Source organism: Ips typographus, linkage group LG6 (genome assembly GCF_016097725.1).
Source record: "Ips typographus isolate SLU linkage group LG6, UJ_Ityp_2.0, whole genome shotgun sequence".
Classification (NCBI taxonomy): Eukaryota; Metazoa; Arthropoda; class Insecta; order Coleoptera; family Curculionidae; genus Ips; species Ips typographus.
Genome location: NC_138427.1, coordinates 6,081,151 through 6,104,459, shown reverse-complemented (window position 1 = coordinate 6,104,459; position 23,309 = coordinate 6,081,151). Strand labels below are relative to the sequence as shown.

At 32.5% G+C, this 23,309-nt stretch overlaps 5 protein-coding genes across 10 annotated transcripts; 3 read left to right on the top strand and 2 right to left on the bottom strand.

Annotated features, from left to right (window-relative positions):
• Positions 1-182: 182 nt before the first annotated feature.
• On the top strand, positions 183-5,710 carry LOC145730913 (uncharacterized). Of its 2 annotated transcripts, none has more exons than XM_081982436.1 (7): positions 183-343; positions 566-656; positions 1,995-2,114; positions 2,177-2,294; positions 2,354-2,449; positions 3,071-3,199; positions 4,870-5,710. In XM_081982436.1, exons 2-7 carry the CDS (start codon positions 588-590, stop codon positions 5,622-5,624), a joined length of 1,287 nt encoding a protein of 428 aa, XP_081838562.1. In that variant the 5' UTR covers positions 183-343; positions 566-587; the 3' UTR covers positions 5,625-5,710. The 2 variants fall into 2 exon arrangements, with proteins under 2 accessions (XP_081838562.1, XP_081838561.1); XM_081982435.1 differs by having other exon boundaries at positions 287-447.
• Positions 5,711-6,020: 310 nt separating this feature from the next.
• Zfrp8 (Zinc finger protein RP-8) lies at positions 6,021-7,370 on the bottom strand. The gene is made up of 2 exons (XM_081982437.1): positions 6,522-7,370; positions 6,021-6,420 (listed from the first exon to the last, which is right to left on the bottom strand). The coding sequence occupies exons 1-2, from the start codon at positions 7,168-7,170 to the stop codon at positions 6,035-6,037; spliced, it is 1,035 nt and encodes a 344-aa protein (XP_081838563.1). The 5' UTR covers positions 7,171-7,370; the 3' UTR covers positions 6,021-6,034.
• Positions 7,371-7,578: 208 nt separating this feature from the next.
• Roe1 (grpE protein homolog, mitochondrial Roe1) lies at positions 7,579-8,704 on the top strand. The gene is made up of 4 exons (XM_081982440.1): positions 7,579-7,802; positions 7,854-8,022; positions 8,074-8,391; positions 8,444-8,704. Exons 1-4 carry the CDS (start codon positions 7,729-7,731, stop codon positions 8,546-8,548), a joined length of 666 nt encoding a protein of 221 aa, XP_081838566.1. The 5' UTR covers positions 7,579-7,728; the 3' UTR covers positions 8,549-8,704.
• Positions 8,705-8,876: 172 nt separating this feature from the next.
• On the bottom strand, positions 8,877-12,252 carry LOC145730911 (uncharacterized). The gene is made up of 7 exons (XM_081982431.1): positions 11,792-12,252; positions 11,446-11,735; positions 11,055-11,391; positions 9,989-10,118; positions 9,748-9,927; positions 9,588-9,693; positions 8,877-9,538 (listed from the first exon to the last, which is right to left on the bottom strand). Exons 1-7 carry the CDS (start codon positions 11,923-11,925, stop codon positions 9,282-9,284), a joined length of 1,434 nt encoding a protein of 477 aa, XP_081838557.1. The 5' UTR covers positions 11,926-12,252; the 3' UTR covers positions 8,877-9,281.
• A 340-nt stretch (positions 12,253-12,592) lies between these two features.
• On the top strand, positions 12,593-22,340 carry mura (ring finger protein murashka). Of its 5 annotated transcripts, none has more exons than XM_081982428.1 (9): positions 12,593-13,098; positions 15,240-15,370; positions 15,463-15,905; positions 16,020-16,160; positions 16,214-16,379; positions 16,480-16,700; positions 17,282-17,530; positions 17,729-17,926; positions 18,328-22,340. In XM_081982428.1, the coding sequence occupies exons 1-9, from the start codon at positions 12,935-12,937 to the stop codon at positions 18,388-18,390; spliced, it is 1,776 nt and encodes a 591-aa protein (XP_081838554.1). In that variant the 5' UTR covers positions 12,593-12,934; the 3' UTR covers positions 18,391-22,340. The 5 variants fall into 5 exon arrangements, with proteins under 5 accessions (XP_081838554.1, XP_081838552.1, XP_081838553.1 ...); XM_081982426.1 differs by having other exon boundaries at positions 17,696-17,926; XM_081982427.1 differs by having other exon boundaries at positions 17,282-17,545.
• Positions 22,341-23,309: the final 969 nt, after the last annotated feature.

The window sequence follows — 23,309 nt, the reverse complement described above, 5'->3', positions numbered from 1 at the left end:
AATTTAATTTATAGTAACATTACTAAAATTTAAGTTTTTTAGGGTGGGATTGGCTAACCTGTAATTTGTAACACAACTTTTTCTCTCTTTTTCTACCTTGTTGAAATTAGGATCAAAGAAAGACAGAGAGGTCTGGCTATTTGATTTTAGACATTGCTTGACTTGACAATCTTGACATTTCTGACGTTATATAGCAGTCAGAACTGTCAGAAGCACGCTGTATGTTGTGGGTTGTGTATTTGAGATTTGCTTTGCCATAGTTTCTGGCTTTTTTTTGAGAAAAAAGCTTATAAAAAGTACTGTGAGGAATTTTCATATCAACAAAAAATAGTTTTACTCTAAGGTAAATATTCTGCATACGTTTAGTTAGTTGTACGTATTGAACTTGCATTGTGGGTAGTAATTCTACCTGCAAATATTTAAAAAAATGCCTGCAGATTATTACTGGTAATTCTTAATCAAACATTTTCTGTAATTGCCTAGACTTGTAGTAATATTACTTAAATTCCCATAGTTATTACCACGTTAATCATTATTGTTAAACTGTCTTTGTCTTTTGTTGCAGCTCTGACAACTTCTTCAAGAAAATGACTGACTTGGATTCTCCAAAAAGAAACAATGACTGCTACTTTTACTATTACTCAACATGTTCTAAGGTAAGATCATTTAAAATGTTATGCAATTTTATGTAAAATCAGGCAGGTAACATCTTAATTTGGAAAAATGAGGCTTTATTCATTGGCATAGCTCCATATGGCTGACCATATGGAACAAACTATGATGTTCAACTCATAAAATGATTGAAAAATTTGGTCTTACATCACTCAAATAACAAAAAAACTGTACCAAAAGGGCACTACTACTTTACATTGCATGTGCACTGTTCTGCTGACTGCAGAACTGTTTCTTTATTTAGAAAAGCTTTAAACTTCTTATTAACCACATGTATGAAGTGACCCAAGACTACAAAGTCAGAAAGCCTGCAGATTTTTGTACATATTTCTCCATTTGAAAAAAACTAGCTGTTACTGAAAATTTAGACAGACAAAAAAATTGTCAATAATTTATGTAATATCTAATCTAGCAAGTGTAATGATGTAACTGCAAATATGTACACAAAAGAAAGCATAATTTTTATTTATGTTTTAGCATGCAAAGTAGAAGTAGAATCTAAATTTTATGACAGTGTTTCTTGTTCGAAAACAAAGACTCAAAGTTGTTGCCACAGTAATTTATACAGGTCTACTACCATTTTGAGACCAATGTCACAGACGTACACCAATACTTGGTCTGAAGATGGTTTAGGCCAAAACCAGTCACAGTATTAAATTGCTGTTACTTTGTTCTTCTTGTTTTTAAAAACACTTTGAGTTTTGAACAATTGTTGATGATTGAAATCCAGTAGTAGTTACTAAAGGAGACCAACAAGAACAAAGTTAAAAACTAAAATGGTTATCTTGTTCCAAAAATGTTAATTCTTTTTAATAATACAATGTTAATTAGCTTAATTAAAAAGACATAAGTTATGTTTAATCTCAGCACAGTGGGTAGTTTGTGTTTGGTCAAGAAAAGCAGCTTTCAGCTTGTCTAATCACAATATCTATAATATAATAATATAATCATAACTAATCACAAACTACAAACAGTACTGGGATTTATGCAAATGCTGTACATGTGGACTTATGTTAATCTTGTTGACAAGTATTTAGTAAAAATTTATTGGCTAAATCTTAAAGTAGTTTTCAAAGATTCAAGGCTTTGGTTCAAAAGTTTTTAAGTTCAGAAGCCATAATTTCATTGATAGGTTGGTTAAAAAGCCACTTCTATGACAGTGTTATTGTGTGGAAAATAAAAGTCAAAAATCAATCAATCAAAGTCAAATGGTTGTTGAAATACTTCTTAGTATTTTCTTATAATAGAATTTTGAAGTCAGAAAAAGTTTTTTTTTTTATTAAAATATGATCACATTGTAAAATTTAAATTTTAAAATTCAGGGAGACGAATGCGGATTCAGGCATGAACCATCCGCTTTGGGTTGTGAAACTGTTTGTTCCTTTTGGAAGGAAGGAAAATGTTTAAATGTTCACTGCAACTTTCGCCATATGGAATTACGAGTAAGTTACTATACTCATGCTTGTTTTAAATAATATTTTCTGTAATATAATCTTATTTGCAGAAAAATCGAAAAGCAATCGCCTGCTACTGGGAATCACAACCTGGAGGTTGTCTAAAACCTCATTGTCCTTTTATGCATCAGAAACGACAAGGAATAAATGAGCAAGAGAATAAATTAAGTAAGTGTACACAACTCCTGCTTTTGTTTGGAAAATTATAATTTTTGTTTAATTTTCAGATAAAGCTGAAAACACTCTTGCCGAAAATTGTACCCAAGCAAGCTCTTTCAGGAGTACACCATCTGTAGACAGCCTGGTTGTGAATTTTGAAGAAGGTATGCAACTAGTTAAATAGCTCAATAACAATAAATTACGTATAATTGAAGTGGAGTTGCGCTTATAGTCAGTTAATTCAATCTTGTTAAAAGTTACGCTTTTTACATTATGATATTATATTTAGTTGGTTTCTGGAAGGTGACCGGATTATTTACAGTTTTTGTTTTGACAAGTATATTCTAGTTAATTTTGATTTATATATTTAATTGGAGATTGTTTTTTTTTAGTTTCAGTTTTTTGAAAGACTGAAACGAGAAAGTTATTGGTGTGATACGTATTACGCTGATAGTGTAGGAATGTGATTTTTTTTTCTATAATAGAACTTATTTAATATATTACTGACGGTGAGTTAATACCGAATTGTTAACACTGAGAATTGACTTTTTTTAATTCTTCTTTGACAATAAAAGCAAAAAAATGCAATTGAGTTTTAGTACTGCCTCATAATTACAAAATCGTTTCAAGGGAATTCAAATCAATTTAGTAAGAACTAGGCTTGTAAACATGAACTTGTTGAACTCTACAAGAATGCACCTTCCTGACTGTATCTTAAAAATTGCAAATTGTATTATCATAGTAAAATGTTTAAATAGTAGCTAAATGTAGGTGTATTCTTGTAGAGTCCGACTCGGAATCTGCGGTGCCATCTGCTTCTCCAGCCAAAATAACCATTGCAAAGGTGAAGACATTAGAGGAAATTAAGTTGGAAAAGATTGCCGCCGCGTCTGCTGCCTACTATTCATACCATGGTAAGTCTGATTTATTGTTTTTTATTTTATTCTTTAAGTGATTTTACTCTAAAAATAACTGCAAAATTAAAAGTTATATTAGTCAAATATTAAAATAATTAAAGTATAATTTATTCAAATATTTCCAAATTGATAGTTTTTGGAAAATTTTTTTACAAAATTTAAGAATCACTGAAGGTGTCTGATTATTAAAAGTTGACATTTGTGAAAACACTTTAAAGGTGTCTTTATATTATAAAATAAATTTGAACTGCAAATTAGGTTCCCAGATTATCAACTAATATTATATTGTCAATACAAGCCTCTTCAGGAGGCATGTTTTCATGAACCTAGAAAGTATGTAGTGGACGAAAATTAATCTGAAAAATATTGTATATAACAATAATTTTAAACACCTGAAGAATTGATAACAAGTTAGGAATGTTTTTAATAAGTTTTATAGTCCGGACTATTTCAGAGACCTATAAATAAATGTTTTCGAAAACCAGTTCTAAGCAGAAAATTTAGTGCACTCATAGTTTTCAGGTTCAGAAGACTTTGTTTCACAAAACAGTAAAAATGTACCAAATTTAGAAAAGTCTTTCAATCACTTGCCAAGCCCTTAAACATTGCATAAGCTGTTTTTGGGTTCAAGTTCCTTTATATGCTATATTTAATAAGCTTAATTTACTACTGTCTAGAATTCAGAAGCTCTGTTCAGTTTAAATTCGAATTTTGCACTTAAACTGTTTCAACTTTTTTTGGATTTTGTCAGAGCCATTGTAAGACTCCCAGTTCATTAATGGCTTTGTAATTGATCTGCAGCACTTGATTAGAGATGTCACAGGTAGAGATTTTTAGGCGAGTTTCCATGTTGTCTTTGTCAATAAATCTAGCAACCTAGCTTTTAGATGACTTTAAAAATGCTAAAAAATCAATTTCCAGCAAAAAAACTGAGGTTTTAAATTTTTAAATAATTTTGAAAATTGTAAAATACACTGAAATTGATCATTTTGATGACGACAAATCGATTGTAGATGACTTTAAAAATTGTGTAAAATTAATTTCCAGTGGCCATTTATTCAACCGCAAATGTAACTTTGATCTCAAAATCGGTTTCAACTAAATGGTCTATTAAATCTATTTTTTTGTGTGAAAATTCCGATTTTTAATTTTGAATTTTTGGCCAACTTTTCAAATTTTTGAGATTGACAGTTGACAAGAAATTTACGCCAACCAACTATTTTATTTCTCTAAAGGCAATTTTGGCCGCAACTGTTTTTTCGATTTTAATAATTTTGCTGGCTATCAATTTTTTGGAATTTCTAAGGCCATCTAGAATCGAATTTTTCATTATTAAAACTGTCATTTTGACTGTGAGTTTTTTCAGTTTTTAAAAAATTTAAAAAGAAAACATAAAGTGAGTTTTTTTGCTTAAAATATATTCTATGCGATTTTTAAAGGCGTCTCCAATCAAAATCAAAACGATTTTTATCAATTTTCAAAAATTTTGCTGCTTTTGTACTATTTTCTTAAGGACAGTGATGACTATAGATTTATTGACTTGTCAATGCCTTTTATCTTAACCTTGCCCAATAAAACTTTAGAGAGAGCAAAAAAGATAACACCTACAACATTTCATTGAGTTCGTAAATATGTATGACTTTTCATTAAATATTTGACGGTTTCAGATCCCACACCAGATCAAGGTACATTCGAAACGCCTGTAGAAATTGATCTACGCCAAAAAATCCTAAAAAGAGAACGGAACCGAGTGAACCCAACCGATATTGAGAGAGTCTCTTCTCGAAAACTAAGCGCTAGTGAAATAGCACGAATATTAGGAGACGATTCGTTGGGCGACTTAAAAAGAAAATCTGACCAAAGTAAATCTGGCTACTTTGAGCACAACAAACGTAGAAAAGTCACCGATGAAAAAGACCAAAGTATAAAAATAAAGACTTTGGAGGAAATCAGAGCGGAAAGAAACGCTCGGCTTGACAATCCAGCAAACACTGAACAAACCGAAACCGTGAGGAATATTGCGGAAGCTGAAGTAAGCAGTACCAGCAACGATGACGCTGAAATGAAAATTTCCGATCCGGAACCAACAAAAAATGTGCCTTTAAAACCGTTGCGCAGACTAAACATTAAGAAAATCTTAGCCAAACGCGAAAAACCTGTACCTGAAAAACAAACAAAGTCTGAAAACAATCAAGCAACTGAGCTTACCTGTAATGCCACAAAGCAAATTGAGAAACCTCCTGAAATCAATTTGGATGAAGATTCATTGATGGAAGAAGTTCCAAGCGAAAAAGAAGATGCAAGTTTTAAAACTTTTGATGAAACCTTGTTACTGCTTGATGACGTTGATGACGATACAACCGTTAATATTAAGTCAGAAGAGGATCTTCTTAAGGATATTGATGATATGTTAGATAGTTAACATATTGTGTACATACCTATTAAATATAATTATTAATTAGTAGTAGTTATAAGTATGTTGTAAATACAATTGTATAAGGATCTGGACAGACTTTTTTTACTGGTCAAAACAATGTAATCTCTGCAAAGAAAGTGCCCACCCAAGTATTAAGGAAAGTTTATAGTTATTTCACTATTACCACTGCTAAGTTCCAGTCTTGGGCAAGTAACTGTTGTTAAAACTTAAGAAGATTAATTAGTTTTGTAGGAATTTGTTCCAACCCTTAAAATGTCCACAGGTAACTGATTTCAGTTGTCCTGTAATCATTCCCAATATTACTTAACACCAGTAAATGGTATTAAATTATTACAACTCTATTTTAAATTCTGGGAAAATGTACTTAAAACTCAAACTATAAAACAAAAAATATATTAAATTTCACTACTTACATCCTGTCTGAACACAAATTCATTCTTATAACTATTAATTGACTCTCCCTTACAACTATCTCTACAAGTGTAAACCAATAAAACACCCCAATCAATATCATGCTCCTTTAACTCATACAATAATTGTGGCATTATCTGAAACTCAAACTCTCTTGGTGCTCCACAATATTCACAATCAGGAATATTAGTAGGTAAGGGCTTTTCAGCAATATAAAGAGGTTCACCTCCTCTGTCATATCTTATTATTTGCTCTGGATAATGGGAAATTCTTTTCTTAAATTTGGCAAATACTTTGTCATTTTCTGAACTTGCATGGGCCTCCAAATCATCCACTGGCAGATCCTTTAAAGTTCCTGTTTTACCATCAGCTAAAATAATATAAGTGTTTTTTCACAACAAGCCTCCTTAATAATCATTGTGTTCAATTTAGATTTGAACTACATTTTTTTGTATTTCATACCATATTTACCTTTCAACTTTGAGAATTTCTCCAACTCCTTCTGTTCATCAACTTCTTCACTTTCTAAGATTTCCACCTCATTCACTAATTCCCATTCATCAAAAAGAAATTGTGACTTAACATTTATACTGGCATTTTCTGTGCATTGTGACTTATGGCCACTTTTCCAATCCAACACTTGATGTTGTCTGCAGCAATACACAACTTTTTTGCATTGACTGCATTGTTGATGAGCTACAATCCCGCATAAGTTACAAAACTTAACAGGGACAGGGTCAGAATTTTCAGGTGTCTCAATAGGTGGACTAGCAGAATAAAAATCATTTACTCTAGCAAGATTGCTTCTATACACCTTAATGTTGGTGGAATTTCCAGTTGTGTGGCAATCGGGGTTTCGACAAACAAAAACGAATATTGTGCGATGAAAATTGTCATCCAAATTAGCTGTGTTTAGTGTGGATTCACTTTCGAAAGGTGCATAAACTTGACATAGAAAAACCATTACTTTACTGCATTTTTGGCATATTAGTTCTTCCTGTCTTGGTAAGTATTGGCCAAGGCTCAACCAGGCAGGTTTTCCGCCTACTTTACTTGGAAAAAATCGGCTTTCTAGTCTCCAAGGTTCATTTTTTTCCAAAAATCCAAGTGATACAGGCATACTTAATTAAAGTAAGATTTTCAGATCATACAACAAAGTGGGTTTACTGTTAATTTTTAATAGTAGGAAGACCAGGAGTAATAAACAAACGGCAAAATTAACTTTTTAAACAATAAAAGCTGGAATATAATATAAATTCAAAACCAAAACATGGAACTTTTATTTTTTTAGGTTAGAAACAGGAAACAGCGTTGCCAAATCAAAAATTTGAAAAATGTCATTTGTCAGTTCAGTTAACATGAATGACATGCAGCGTTCGCATTCGTTTCCAATTTTCATGCTCCACAAGAACGAATCTGACGTCAGAATGACGTAATTCGGCAAATGGTCAAATTTTAGTTTTGTCAAATTACATCATCGTGTCGTCACATACGTACTGTTCGCTTCGTGGTGTTCGAAAACGAATGCAACCTTGATGAGATATGACATTTACGCAATATAACCTAAAATAAAATTGGAGATTTTGGATTATTCTATCAAAAATACGTTTAAACTCGAAAATAAAAAAAACTATTCCGTCGATTTGCTTTAACGTGGTAGGCACAAAACCTTAAAAAAATGGCATTAATCAGTATCAGAAGTGTTTTACGGTGCAGTCAAAACCTCACAGATTCCCTCCTTTTCAACTCAAGGTAAGCACACATTGAATAAGTGGAAATCCTAATAAATATTAAATCTTTAAGGAGTATAATGCTATCTAAAGTGAAACTGAATACAGCGGAAGAAACCAAGAAAACACAAACTGACAGTGCCACTCCATCCTCCACTACTAGTGATGTTAAAGTTAGTGAGGAGGTAGAGAATTTGAACAAGCAAATAACAGACCTTACAGAGAAGAACAGTGAACTTTTGGTAAGTTATTGTGTATTTTGGAGAAGCAGTGCTAAAGAGACGTTTTTCTAGGATAAATATAAGAGGGCATTAGCTGATGGTGAGAACCTCAGACAGAGACTTACAAAACAAATAGCAGAGGCTAAAATCTATGGAATCCAAAGCTTTTGTAAAGATCTCTTAGATGTGGCTGATGTTCTTGGTAAAGCAACTGAAACAGTACCAAAGGATGAAATCAAAGACAGCAATCCCCACTTAAAAAGCTTGTACGAAGGTTTGGTGATGACTGAAGCACAACTGAAAAGTGTCTTCAAAAGACATGGTTTAGAACCAGTCAACCCATTGGATGAGAAGTTTAATCCTAACTTCCATGAAGCTTTATTTCAACAGGTATCATTTACACCTCAATTTAAGGCTAATTTTACATGTTAGTGAATTTCAGGAGGTTCAAGGCAAAGAACCTGGTACTGTGGTAGTTGTCTCAAAGATAGGGTACAAATTGCATGATAGAGTGTTACGACCAGCTCTGGTGGGAGTTTCAAAATAACCCACTCATTAAAATATTTAGAAAGCAGGAAAAGTATGTTTTTAAAATTATGGGGGTGTGTATGTTCCACTGTGCTGTTTATTATATCACATTAAGAACAGATGGTGTATAATTTTATTGTTTTTATATGTTAATTAGAAACCACTAAGAAATGTCTTTTGTATTTTTTTCAAATTTTTTAAACTACCTACATTTTTAGAAGACACCAAAAAATGAAACTCAAAAATTAAATAAAATATAAAGATTCTTGTAAAGGTCTGTAATTTTGAATTGAATTTGCTTTAATGCAAACATGTTAGGTGCCTTTTAAATGTAAATAAAATAATCATTTTATTTAAACAATCTATTTATTGATAGTAATAAAAATACTATCTAATAACAAGAAATATTATAATATATGAATAATCATGTTAATATAAATGGGATATTTGAAATAAACACAAAAGAATGTTAGAAAGAGTTTTTTTGGTTCATGATCAGTATTTATAGAATGTAAACCTGTACTGTCATTTTTAAAACAATTCTGCAACACAAATTTATCAAATAAAAAAAAGCTGTCAAACAAGTCTTTGACAGTTTAAAAATATCCTGAAACATCCCGTAAATGCAGCCAAATATAGTAATAAATACCAATGGTATACGATTTTGATAGCTCAAACACTCAGTACCTACAAGACTTGTTTGGAACATTTTTAAGTTAAATAACATGTCTTGAAACAATTTAAAAATATACCTAACTGGTTCCTTCTGATAAATCTGTAGCGCCATCTTCAAGATTATCAAAACTACTCATAACAAATAAACTCGGCACCTGCCATAACTGATACACCTGACCTTCCAGTTCTTTCTCCTTTTCTTGTTTGAGAGCCAAGTCTTTGCGTAGTGTGGTTTCCCGCTCGTTCAGTTGATGAAACTGTTGCAACAACGCCTTGTTTTCTTCTATCGATTCTTGGTGTCGATTTTTTAAGGTTTTTACTTCATTTTCTTGTTCTGAAAATTTTATTTTAAATATTTTGACCAATTTAACGAAATTACTTACTTTGCACTAATGTGACAAGTTGGCACATTGCCTCATAAACGCTAGTTGTGGAAGCCTTTCCAACTTCTTGGCTTACAAAGTTTGAACCTTCAAGACTTGATTCGTCCTATTTAAACCAAAAAAATAACTCAAACCTAACCGAAGTTGTCAATAAACATACCATGCTACAATCTGTTTTAACAGTAATAATGCTAGAAGTGTCAGCATCCGACAACTCCCGATTAATATCACCGGCTAAAGAATTTAAATGCTTTTTAGCTAGGAGGTGTTCCCTTTTATTGTGCAAACTGTGAAACCACTGATCGCAAGTACGGCAATACAACTCTTCATTATCTTCTTCCTGTATAGTTAGTCACATATGTAATAAAATTAGTAGGTAAAGTGATAAGGGCTAATCATACATCAAAATCGTCAGTGGCATCCATATCGCTTTCTGATAGAACATTATGTTGAAGTCTTATTCTTCTCTTTTTATTTAAATATGCCCTATAAGCTTCAGACTGTCTATATTGTTTTAGTTCCTCCCTGTATCTGTAATTGATACCAAAATATAATTATATTTTTTTTTTCTATAGAAGGATACACATTTTTAGTGTAAATCCACCATGATACATTTTTAATTTGGTTACATTTACTTCAACAAAAAACCTGGGTGTATTTTCCTAAGCTTTTTACTAAGGGTCATTTGACAAATTTCCAGACATCTACCATTCAAATTTAAATATAAATAAAGTTTGGTAATTTCAATGAATTCCCTTGGAATACAATGAAAAATTATGAATTTTGTAATTTTACTTTTAAAAATTTTCAGGTTCTCTAGCGACAAAACCGTACCCCTAACCCATCAACAACCCGTCAATAGAAAGCTTATTTCCTTGGCTATCCATTGGCATATAAAAGTTTATACAAAGTGTGGCAAATAAGCTAGTTATTGATGATTTAACGAAAGAATGCACCAACAAAGTCATAAAAAAATTTGTTTAATTTTGACACCCTCTAGCGGCCAAACCGTCTAACCTATCCATTTGAATTGGGAGATTGTTAGAAAGCTCATTTCATTGTCTATGCATTGAAAATTGTACTCAGAGGTTTACCCCTTGTAAAATGGGAGAAGAGTACCAGACAAGACATTTTATTTACTACTAAGAAGACTAGTATTTTTATAAATTTTCAAAAAAACAGTAAAACTAACCACAACTTACCATTTGCAAACACCTAAACTCCTTTGTTCTCTGGCTAAATAGTTACTAAATAAGTTACCAGAGTTACAAATCTTTCTTACATTCTCCTTGCCAACCACCTCATCAGTTTATTAATTATTTTGTTAATATAATTTTAACACTTTTTTTGCTTTTATTTATAGCTGATATACCTAATGTAATACCTTTTAAAAACACTACTTTATTGCACAATAATACATGTTTGAATTAGCTGTTTTTATTTTCAGTGTGTTAAAAGTTAACTCACCTTTTTTTATCCCCTTCAGCTCTATCCAAATAAGGCTTTTTTTCTTCTAAAGTCAAACTGGACCACCTGTTTCCTATTATTTTTGTAATCTCATAAAACTGCAAGGAACTATCTTTAAAGTAACTTCTTTGTTCATTCAAATAAAGATTATATCCTGTAGCTGGAGCTTTAGGTGGTAAATTAAGCAGTTCTGGTTTTCTTTTTCTCCCTTTTGGCCAGCCACCTCTACCCTTCTTTTTGGGTAGGATTTGATGAGGATGCTTAGGACAGCCTTCCTCACTTAACACAGTGAGACTGCCTCTTGTAGAATCAGACTCTTCACTTGACTTAACCCTATCTAAATTAAAACATCAATAACTGTTTTAACAAGCAAATATTTCAAAAAAACAACCTTTTGGCCTTCCTAAACAACTATTCAGTAAAATCTCATCTGTGGATAAAGACACTTTGGTAATCATAGGATAAGTGGAACTAGAGGCAGTAGTTGTATAGGTACTATCACTACATTCACTAGAAAAGCCTCCATCACTATCACAAGTAATTCGTAAGTCTGGTAGAGCACTAGCTTTAGCTGGTACTAGATTTTGTTGGAGAATGAGCTGTGTTGCAACTGACTGCAGATCATCAGAAGAGAGATTCATGTTAGATGATATTGCATCATTTAGAGACATGCAGTATAACCTGAAATAATTTCACTTAATAAAGCTAATAAACAACCTGAAATGGGGCAGCCTTACCCTTTATCAGTTTCGACAAGAATGCCGTTCTCTAATATATCATTTGCATCACTTAAAAGTTTCACATTTTCTTCAGACAAATTCAATAAAGGAATTTGATCATCAGCTTGGCCCTCTGCTGACATCTTTTCCATTGTGTTTCAAATAATAGAATTTCAGTTCAATTAAAAACCATCTAAGATCCTAAAAATCCAGCTATCTATTGCAATTTGTAAAATATGTTGAATGAAGCATTATTTTGAGTACTCTTGTGGTCATGATAACTACTCATTCACTTCTATGTTTAACTTTTTAATGTAATCACAAAGTTAGACCGGGAATAGCAATGAAGAATTCAATTGCCTCTAACATGGAAAATTTGCGATTAATCAAAATTGTGAAAAATAAAGGATTTATAAAAGATTTTTAAAATTTTTTCCCATTGTAAATATGTAAAATTGGCATTACACATAACCTCACTTATTCTACTCTACGAATCGTAAAACCATACGTAACTGGACAGGTAATTGTAAAAACTAGAAAACTTGTTTTACATAATGGTTATACCATTGTATTTAAATAAATGTTAAACCAAAGTAATAATAGTGCAATTAATGACAATAGATAATTTTTTTCTATATATTGAATGTTTTAAAATTTAAATATTAAAAAAACTTGTGCTCTCTCTCTAACATATGAACGGATTTGAACTTCATTTCATTGATTTCATTTGGTCGTGAAGTTTCAAGTGTTGTCAAATGTCATATAAACATCAATGTTGTCAATTATACTAAAAATGTCATATTTTTCTAAAAAGAGTGGGGGTTCGAAGGGTGTTTGTTGCTGATTTCACAACGGTGAAGTTGTGTGGTCTGTCTATTAATTTGTTTGTAAAAGTGGTTTTTCTTTCATTTTTTTAGTCGTAAATAATGTACGTTTAGATGCGTTTCACTCCCGTTCACTTCACCTTTTCGTATATCCATTTTGGAGCCCCCACGGACACTTTAAAATGAACGAAGTGGATCAATAGTGGCTGAGCAAATAATAAAATTAATCATTTTCTTGCTCAATAGTGACTGTGTACCTTTATTACAAGGTTGTTATATTGTTTCTAATTATTATTGCGTTGATTGTCGGTGACTTTCTGTGGATCATCACGGAGCAATGAACCCCAATAACCATAATCAGTCGCGAAAAAACTCTAGTAATTTTAATAGACATGCCAATAATCATTCAAATCGCCCCAACCACCCCCATAATCATCAGAGATGGCCTAACCGTTTTCCTAAGGACTACAGCAGGGATTATGAGAACAATTTCAATAGAGGGTAAGTTGTTTTAATAGTAACTTTGGTAGAAAGTTCAGCCTAATATGCATATTTGATGAAAATGGTCATAAGTTGTTTGGTTGAGGTTGACAGCAGATATGGCTTTTAATTTGCTTGATTAGATTAGAAACAAACGGCTTGTCACAACTTTTGCTGGAGTTTTGGGAAGGTTCTAAAAAGTGCATATGTAATTAAAAAAACTGTACAAAATACCAGTGTTAATGCTCAGAGAATTACTTGTTAGTTACTAAGTTGTTTTTATTGTAGGACACCATTTTTGGGTAAGTTTAGCTATTGTAGTTTTAGTGTTGGGTCATAAAACAACCACAATTGAATTGTTTTAAAGTGATTCAGCTGTAAGCTAAAATTGGCTACTGGTAACTACTATGGAATGAGGAACATAACTGATAGACAATTTGTCATTTTTATAGGAATTTTAGTGAAATTCAAATGTGGATTTGTCATCCAAGAATTAGGCACTCCAGTAAATCTGGTTAACTGTTTTACATTATATGTCATTTTTGCAAGGGCAAACACAGGAAATGCTATCATTATTGTCATTTTAGAAATCCCTGCTTTATGATGTTTTTCCTTTATTTCATGGATAATTAGTAGTGGATTGTGAATTTACTTAAAATGACTAAAATGAGTGATTACTATTTTAAAATATGTGCCCAAAATCTGGAAGCAGTGGTTAAGTAGAAACAGAAAATTAGGTACTCCAATAAAATGTCAAAAACAGCTGATTGAAATTTTTGGAAGGGCAAACACAGCCATTAAAACACACTTTCTTATGAATACATAGAGTTTTAGCTTACATTTAGCGACTTTCTTAAGACTTTTAGTTGATATTTCATAAAATGCCAGCCAAATACCTACATAAGAAAGTGTTTTAATGGCTGTGTTTGCCCTCCCAAAAGTTAACTTCTAACTGGAAATTTAGTTTTTAGTTAGAAATTTAGTTTTTATCAATTTTTTAAGTTATGTGTAGCAGAACTCACACATATTGTATATGATTCCTGATGACTTACTCAGGGATCAAAACATGGTTAAAGCAAATTAGACACCTTTCCAAAAATGTTGTTGTAAAATTGTACATAGTCACCAACTTGCTCAATATTATAATAACTGAAAGTCTTAATATAGTAGTGTGTGCCCCTACTAAGTAATTAATTGACTGTAATTCAGAAACTTCCTAAATATAAAGTAGCTGACAGGAAATACTAGATAAAAAGTATATAATGTTTGATTCCACCTTTCATACAGGTTATCATTTAAACAGTAAAGTGCCTGTATTTGTTTCCTAATAACTTTGTTTTTAGATTAATTTCTGTGGAATTGTTTTGTCATTTGTTTCCAGGAAATTATCATTTTGAGGTAGAAATACTGGCCCTGAATATTTGCAATATTTCACTGTGATTCTTGAGTACTGTTTGACTTAAAAGTAATTGGACTTAAATATTGCCTTGTAAAGTAGACACTTTGTAAATTTTTCTTTAAAAGATTCCCTTATTTGTAAAACAATAGTAATCCCAAGGTAAAGCCACTATTGTAATGCCTAATTTTTAGGTAATCATACACAGAAACAGTTGGACAACAGTTTTTGTTTTAAAAAGCCCTACTTGATGATTCAATTATTTATTTATCTATTCATATTTTAAAGAAGTGTCGATATAATCTAATAGACCATAAAGAAATTACTTACTTTGATAAAAATTCTTATGTTGCTGTAATAAATTTGATGCATAATTTAAAAAATCCCTGGTGGAACATTTCATTTTATGGCAGTTGATAAGTGTTGATATTTGTTCATTTTTACATTCAATTACTTATTGACGTAACTCATGGTATAATGTAATAATCAGTTTACTTTTACAACCACTGTATTTTAAGATTATAGTTTGTAAAGATTTATAGGTACATTTTTTACTATTACAGAAATATTTGCTACTTTTCTTACAGTTTATGCAAGCTCTGATTGGTTGCAAACTACAGTTAGTTAATGAAAATGTCAATGTCAAGAACATAGGTTCTTAGAGCATTCTGGGGGTAATCTTACATTATCTTATCATTATTCCTATCAATAGCAGAGTATATGTGCAGTAAATTTACTATTTTGTATGTGTTTTTTGTTGTTGTAGGGAATGCTCAGTAGCAACCAACAATAGCCCAAAAGATTCAAATTACGGTCATGGTCACGGTTACCCGAAAAATGCTCAATTGAGCCCTGTAACAAGGAACAACCACATTCATTATAACGGAGATGGGGCAGGTAAGTATCCAAGATAATGTTGGTCACTTTAACCGTGTCGACATGTTCTTTTTACCGATCCTTTACTTGACAGTTCACTGTTATTTGTCAAGGTCTCCCTCATCAAGACAGACGACACAACATCCTTCCAAACCAACCAGACAGACGTTTAAACCTTCAACCGAATTACCATAACGTCAACGATCGTAGACTTATGCCAGGATTGGCCGATCGTCGGCACATTTCGCCGCCGTTGCACATCAATATTTGCGACAATAACTCGGGCCCTTCAGACAATATGCATCCCAGAGGTTTGATGGATTTTTCGCAAAGGATGAACGCTAGAGACATGATCGTATCACCGGTGCACTTCCAGCATCAATCTCCGCAGTATTATAGGCAGGCGAGCGATGATAGTATTAAAAGTGAGAGTCCTTCGCGGAAACGCAGACGTTTGTCTCGATCCGGACATCACTTGGATATGCAGGGACCACCTTCACCTCCTCGAAGGTCTCCAAGGCAACATTTGCCGTCCACTTCTCATCATCAAATGCAGGTAAGTGTTTGTATTATTTTGAGACTAGTAGATTTTTTAAAATTTTGATTGATTAGTACATATATTGAAGTTTTCTTATTGGACAATTTTACTGGATGTTAATTTACTTAACAGGGAAGTCCGCCATTAAGAAGACCAAGATACCGAGATAGAAACGACTTTCCACACTCGCATCCTCAACAATTTATTCCAAGTCCTCCACCTGTAGCTCACGCGCATCCTCATCAAAATACTGTTATGGTTGACTTGAATCAGGTTGATTTCCTACTACATTTTTAATGACTTAATAGCTAACTGGTATTGTTTAGGTTCCTGTAACTATCCCAATGAACCATCATCATCACCATCACCCTGACGGACCAGCAGCTCCAATGTGGGGCTATCCTACCGGAGCCCCTCACATTTCTTTATGCGCCGCTCCTCCAGGTGCTCCACCTCATTTGCATTCGTGCCACGTCCACGGACATATGTACAGTAAGTTACCGATTTTTTTTTTGTAATTTTTTTAATTCTCTTAAAATAGCACTTTTGAGTTTTCTTCACATTTGCGCCACAAACTTAAATTTATCTAAAGGTGCCCCTCTAGTTCCTCCTGTGCCGTCTTTGGCCGGTTGTCTTCCACCCCCTCCGTTTGCGCCCGCACCAGCTCCGGTTCCGGTACCTGGACACCACCATCAACATTATGGATTAGGCCCGCGGCCAGAAATAGAGCTTGAATTACTTCAAAGGGGTGACGCCCATCAGCCTCATTTGGCGCCGCATCCACATCCTTCTTTGCACGTGCCTCAGATTCAGGTAAGTTTCAACTTTTACCTATTGAATTGATAGACCTTATTTTGAGTAAAGAATAAAAAGATTTTTGAAACGTGTTTCATACAAGATGTATTCTAATATTTCTACGTAAAATAGTATTATAGTATCAATATGAATCCCCAACTTTATGAGTAGTAAGCTTATGACATACATTTTTCTGGTGGTATTTTTTCTTCACCAGTTTGTTGCTCCACCAAAGAGATGTTGCAAAGAGAGAACTAACATAAACATAAAAATTGAATGCTAAGCTTGAATTTCCAATCTCATTACCTGCTTCACTTATTTTTGATACAGTATATATGGTTTTTGCATCCGGTTCTTCATTTAACATTTGCTTATTCACCTTCACTATAAATTGCTTTTCTAGAATGCTAAAAAATCAGATTGACACTGATTAACCTGAAAATTCATAATGTGAATATGGTTACATTTGACCACTATTGCCAACCTAATTCATAATCACTCCTCCTAGTTTTTAAATAGACTATAATTATTATTAAATTCTAATTCAATTTAATTACTCTTTGGTTTGTGTGACTAACGAATCAAACATTTTCTTGCAGGTACCTGCCTCAGCCTCTCTGTTCCTATCGGAGGCACGTGGCGGTCCTTTGGAGTTATTAAGACAGCGCGGACCTCATCACGCGGCCAGATTGGCACCGGCCCGTGCCCATCGTTGGCATCACAGCTCTATCATGACCCAAGCACGGTACTCCGGCTTCATGCTGCATTTCCTGGCCATGTTTTCGAATCCCCCTATGTCGCCGTTCAGCCAAACCGATCTGAGCAGTTCGGACAGTACTGAGACTGAGGTAATGACTTTTACTGTAAGTATGCCGCCGTAGACATTTTTTTATTTAACACACGCTTAAAACAGTGTTTTATTAGTTTAACTGGTTTGGTGGTCTCTAAAGGGGTTTTTTGCTTGCTAAACAACATTTTATGTTGAATTAGGACAAAATAATCGGTTGTTCCAGAATTATGAAGCTTTGCTTAATTTGGCCGAACAGTTAGGCGAAGCGAAACCCAGAGGACTGGCCAAACTCGAAATTGAGCAGCTCGTGAGCTATAAATTCAACGCCGAAACTCATCAAGGCGATCAGACTTCGTGCGTCGTCTGTATGTGCGACTTCGAAGCTAGACAAATGCTCAGAGTGCTTCCTTGCTCCCATGAATTCCACGCTAAGTGCATTGATAAATGGCTCAGAGTAAGTTTTATTTTTTTTTAGTGCCTATAAACTATAAACTTATTTTCCGAAAATTTTATATCCCTGCGCAGTACTGTGTTTCACGTTTCCGGAAAAATAAGTGAAGAACAAAAACACGTTTATGTAAGAAATTAAAAGCATTTTAAAATAATGTTACCCAATATCACTTTATTAACTCTAAATCTTTGACAAGAATAGTGCTAATTCGTCAAATGAACTCACCCTCATTATATTCTCTTATGTCAAGCGATGTCAACATTTTTTTAAAATCATTCTCGAATTATTTTGGGTTGCTCGTTTTAAATAAAACAAACTGTGACATACAAGAGTAAGTTAGTTTAGTGTAACTTTGGTTTAGTTAAATCTAGATTCAAAGTAACTTGGACAATTTTTCATTGCAGTCAAACCGAACATGCCCGATCTGCCGAGGAAATGCTTCCGACTACTTCAACAACAATGAATGAGAACGGCTATGCCGTCGCAAAGAAACGCACTATTAGCATAATCTATCCCTAAATGTACAAGTAAGGAATGTGGAAATATTCTTGAGGTGCCATTAGTTGCCACTGTTGCCAGTAATGTAGAATAACTATTATCACATAATATACTTGCGTGTTTCTTCGTTTTGTTACATTTCATTCGGTTTAAACGTTTAGTGACTTACATGGATTTCTTTACAGTCACTCTAAAAGTTTGTTACATTTCTGGTATGCACTTTAATAGGAATCCTTTTCACTAAAGTTTTAATAACATGTAATTTTGTTACTTACACACGCTAAACAGCCTTTGCAATCAATGTCTTAGATATGTGCTCTGTTTTTCAAAAAGCAATTGTCGCATATATTTGATGTGGTTCCTAGCTGAACATCGATGTATTTTTATGTGACGCTCAAGTGTGTTTTTGCTCCTTCAATCAGGTAGTCTTGACCTTTCGCTTGCGTCGTTTAGACTATACATATTGCAAAGCACCAAAGTAAAGGTAGACCATATTTCTATAATATAAATCCCGTAATAGTTTTGTAACGTATTTCAGCACTCAAACCAACTATTGTAGATTTCCTAGTAAATTTTAGTTTCACGTCTACGTAATCGTTGCTAACATTCTCAGAAAGACTTATAATATCATTATCAATTGCTTTTGGAAACAGAATCGCCTTATACACCAGTAAACTAATGTACAATTTGCATGTTCAGATGGGTTTTTTAGACTTATTGTGTATAAGTGTTTTTATATTTGCTTCACAAGTTAACTACCTCTAACACAATAAAAGTTGTTTAGGCTTAGGACCCTCGGAACTGTTCTTAGTTAGTCACCTCACTCGAATCTCACAAATTTTCTGTTTTAACCTTTCTTAAGTACAATCTTTCATCAGATATTAGTGCAAAAGTTGCGTTTCTATTGCTGGTAATTTTGGAGTTACCATTTTGATGAAGATAGTTTTTAAATTGAAGATTGGATGCATAAAATGATTTACAATTATTTTATGGTTTGAATATCGTTTGAATAATCGAATGACCTTTCGATTATTAAAGGCGATTATTTTGATTCAATCGATTACGCCCACCATTAATGCTATTTCTACTCGGTGGGTAGTTTAGGATTGGTCAAAAAAAGCAATTTTTAATTGCTTTTTTTGGCCAATCCTAAACTACGAACAATGCTGCACATGTGAACTTACCATCGCTTTCTTGATTTTACAAAAGTCAATTTCTATTTAAAATGGCAGTTCCCATTTCAATTATCAAATTTAGCCACCCTGTATGTACAGGACGAGTCAACAATAGAAAAGTTTTAGAGAATATTCAGATTATTAGGTTATTTTTGACTACACAGGGTGGTTCATAAAGGCGTGGCAGATAAAATAATAGTTTTCTAAATAGAAGCCTATTTTTTAAGACATTTTTAGATTCTCCATGGAATTCTGAAGCTTTTTTTTTAATAATATTTTTTTTTTCAAAAAAATAACATAACCTAACCTAATTTTAATAGTCTTTTACTTTCGTTTTTTGTTATCTTAACTAAACTAAAATTTGAACATTGCCTTTGACATATCAATTGAGTAAGAATAAACATTTTAAATTGTAGTTGTAAGTGACGTACAAAAATAAAACATTTATGGGGTTTTCTAAAAAGATATGGATTTAATTCACTTTTAAGAAAATCCATAATTGTTCTATTCTTTTTCGTCACTTACAACCAAACTTACTTATTTGATATGTCAATGTTTGACAACACTTGTATATTTGGTTTGTTGTAAGCTTTTTAGTTATAAACTACAATTGCCAATCAAATTTCAGGTCATAAAGTACGATACAGAACTTTTTTTTTGAGAATTTTTTTTTTTTGAGGGCAGGTCATGTTTAGGGGCCCCCCCACTCACAGAAAAATCTCAATTGAATCCTGAATACTTTGGTTGAAAATAATTCATTAATTAAATTAAAACATTTTAAGCCACTAACCTGAATTTTTTTGTTTTCTTTTTCTTGTTTTCAGTGATTTTTTGTGTACGGGCAGGCTTAAGGCTTCCTACCCACGAAAAAAATCAAATTTTTGAGAAAATTCAAAAAATTATTTGTCAAAGTTGCTTCTCGATCAGAAAAACGAATAATGCTTAAGGTTTTCTGCATTACTTATGCTGAATTAGTCAAAATATATGTAAAAAAATAAAAGAATTTAAATATTATAAGAACTATAAAGTTTAGGTATATGACATTATTAACCAATCAGGTTCTATTTAGAAAAAGTCATATTTTATGTGTCACATTTTTATGATCGACCCTGTTTATCCAAAAGTATTGTATTTCTCAAAACAAATGAGATAACAAACGTCACTCTCCTCTGGTTTCCAAGTCCAAATTTATGTTACAAAACAACTCTAGTTTGAAAACTTGGTTTGAGTACGTTAAAAACAACTTTTCTAATAAAGTATAAACAGTAATTGTAAACACATTTTGTGCATCTAATTAACATCGGCAGCCATTATAATCAATTCGTCAGTAAACTACTCATGATCTCATTCCTTAGACGGTACATTTCAAGCCGCATTACATTAATTTAGTATTAATGCCAGATATTAATTATCCGAGGCATCCTAGGAACATTCAGCGGGTATCATTGTAGATTTAGCTCACCATAGACTTTTTGTTTTTAATTGTTGTGCATATAACGGTTGCAAATTAGCTTTAGTGCCCCCCCCCTCCCCTGTATGTGTTACGAGTTATTAATTTTTGTTATTAACACTAATTTAACATTACAGGCCTACTTACTTGTTTTTTTAGGCTTTTGTTAGTTTTTATTTTATTAATAAGTGGTGACAAAACTTTATTAAACTAATCATATTATTTAGATGTTGCTAGTTTGTTTTCTCCTAGAAATGTTGAAATCCTCACGTTGTGTTCTTATCATATTATTGTTAACAACCGCAATAAGTCAAGTGCAATTACGGATTTTGAGGTTTTGAGCCGCGGACTAATTTTTAACGTGAGAGAAATGAGTGTACTTTTTTATTAGTGTTCCAAAGTAGCTGATCTCTTTAAATTTAAAATAATAACACTTGTAACATCTATTCTTATACGTAACATTGTTTCAAAATGTTTAAAAGTTTAATAGAATTGTGATTAGCTTCTCTCTTCAAATCCAGTTTTTATTTTTTAATCTTCTCCGTCCACATTGTCGCTTTTCTCATTTTGAATGAGATTACTCCCCTAAACAAGGTCACAATTCTATAAAACAGCACTCAAAACGTTTTTCTTACGAGGATTGTGGTTCAAATTTAGCCAGAACAAAAAAAAATTTATTGTAATAGGTGTGCCTTTGAATTGTACAATTTAATAGTTTGTTTGTGTCTTTCACATTTCCAAAAATTGTAGTAACATTAAAGCATATTTTGATGTAACTTTAGAGATAATAGTTTTTTGTGTTAACCAATTTTTTTTGCTGAATATTATGCACCCTCTTGTTTAATTTTTTTTAGTTGTAGTTTTTAGCACGGTTTAGTTGAATTATTCTTTTAGTTTAATTGCTTTATTAAGAATATTGTTTGTTAAATTTTTCTAGTACCACGTGTTTTAAACCGTTATTAGTTATATTATTTATCAGTTGGAATTTCCTTATTATTCACTCAATTATTGTGTATTGTTTTTTTGTTGATTTTAATATTTTCACGAGGGTGCTAAATCAGGCAAACATATCCTAATCGCCCTTTGTATGATTCATATTTGAAAAAGCAATATCTTCATGTTAATAGGTAGTTTCACGTTTGTCACGATTATAATCAAAACTTTTATATAGGCCGTATTTTTGTGAATGTGAATACGTGATATTTTGCTTTTAGTGAAAGTTTAACACGACATGTATTAATATGCTTATAGTGTTGTATGAGCTCTCATTTCAATAAACTATAACAGTTAGAAATTGGTGTATTAGTAGTAGATTTTACCGAACTTTATTTCTTTACTTAAGTATAAAAGAAAAGGTGTAACAACCACCTTTATAGAAAAAGTGTCCTGTTTCCGAGATATTTTGAAATCAAAATTGACCTTAACATCCTGAAGGAACTGCTTGCAAAGTGACATTATGCCTTAAAACTGCCAAAAGGAAAAAAAAAAGAATTTTAAATGGAACGCCCTATATATTTTTTGGTTAGTAGATTGCACACAATCAGAGCTACACAGTGGCCCAAAAGTCTGGAATTTTGCAAATATCTCAAAAACTACTGATTTTATTTTTCTTAAAGTTTGCATATTGTTATAGCAAATAGTAGCGCATGACGTGAGGGTTAAACAAGGTTTTACAAGTATACAGAATCAGTCACAAAGTAACACCTGTATACTACTTCAGATTTTAAGACTACTCATAAAGACCAATTCAACGATACACGATTTTATAACTTATGAAAACTTTGAAAAAAGATAATCAGTAGTTTTCAACATAATTGCAATATTTCAGACTTTTTAGACACCCTGTAGCTAAAGTGTCTTGTTTCCGGGGGATATTTGATGTCAAAATTGACCTTAACGTCCTGTTGTGAAACTGTCTGGAAAATGTACTCTGCAAAATTGTTAAAAATGAAGACACACAAAGATGCTTAATTTTGGCTCCTTTGAGGGGCTCCTGTTAATGTCCCAAGCAATATTGAGGACAAAAAAGACGATTGAAAATTAAATTATTAATTGGGAAATCAAAAATACGTCCTTCACTCAATTTAGTGCAGTAAAGCACATCTTTCCTCAAGTAAGAAAATGAATGAATATAGTGTTCTTTATGAAACAATAAAAAATGTGTGTCTTGATGACCATTTGACGACATAGTGACGTTGTATCTCGTATACTCTATTATCCCATTTACGGTACTTTTTTGTTTGCTTTGTATTATTGTTTCTAA

Coding starts and splice junctions, on each gene's coding strand:
- LOC145730913 (XM_081982435.1), top strand. CDS start 428: ATGCCTGCAGATTATTACTG. Junction 448..565: donor ATGCCTGCAGATTATTACTG/GTAATTCTTAAT, acceptor CTTTTGTTGCAG/CTCTGACAACTTCTTCAAGA. Junction 657..1,994: donor ATTACTCAACATGTTCTAAG/GTAAGATCATTT, acceptor TTTAAAATTCAG/GGAGACGAATGCGGATTCAG.
- Zfrp8 (XM_081982437.1), bottom strand. CDS start 7,170: ATGCCTGTATCACTTGGATTTTTGGAAAAAAATGAACCTTGGAGACTA. Junction 6,421..6,521: donor GAAATTCTCAAAGTTGAAAG/GTAAATATGGTA, acceptor ATATTATTTTAG/CTGATGGTAAAACAGGAACT.
- Roe1 (XM_081982440.1), top strand. CDS start 7,729: ATGGCATTAATCAGTATCAGAAGTGTTTTACGGTGCAGTCAAAACCTC. Junction 8,023..8,073: donor AGAAGAACAGTGAACTTTTG/GTAAGTTATTGT, acceptor ACGTTTTTCTAG/GATAAATATAAGAGGGCATT. Junction 8,392..8,443: donor ATGAAGCTTTATTTCAACAG/GTATCATTTACA, acceptor AGTGAATTTCAG/GAGGTTCAAGGCAAAGAACC.
- LOC145730911 (XM_081982431.1), bottom strand. CDS start 11,925: ATGGAAAAGATGTCAGCAGAGGGCCAAGCTGATGATCAAATTCCTTTA. Junction 11,736..11,791: donor CTTGTCGAAACTGATAAAGG/GTAAGGCTGCCC, acceptor AAATTATTTCAG/GTTATACTGCATGTCTCTAA. Junction 9,539..9,587: donor ACTTGTCACATTAGTGCAAA/GTAAGTAATTTC, acceptor TAAAATTTTCAG/AACAAGAAAATGAAGTAAAA.
- mura (XM_081982424.1), top strand. CDS start 12,935: ATGAACCCCAATAACCATAATCAGTCGCGAAAAAACTCTAGTAATTTT. Junction 13,099..15,239: donor GAGAACAATTTCAATAGAGG/GTAAGTTGTTTT, acceptor TTGTTGTTGTAG/GGAATGCTCAGTAGCAACCA. Junction 17,927..18,327: donor GCATTGATAAATGGCTCAGA/GTAAGTTTTATT, acceptor TTTTCATTGCAG/TCAAACCGAACATGCCCGAT.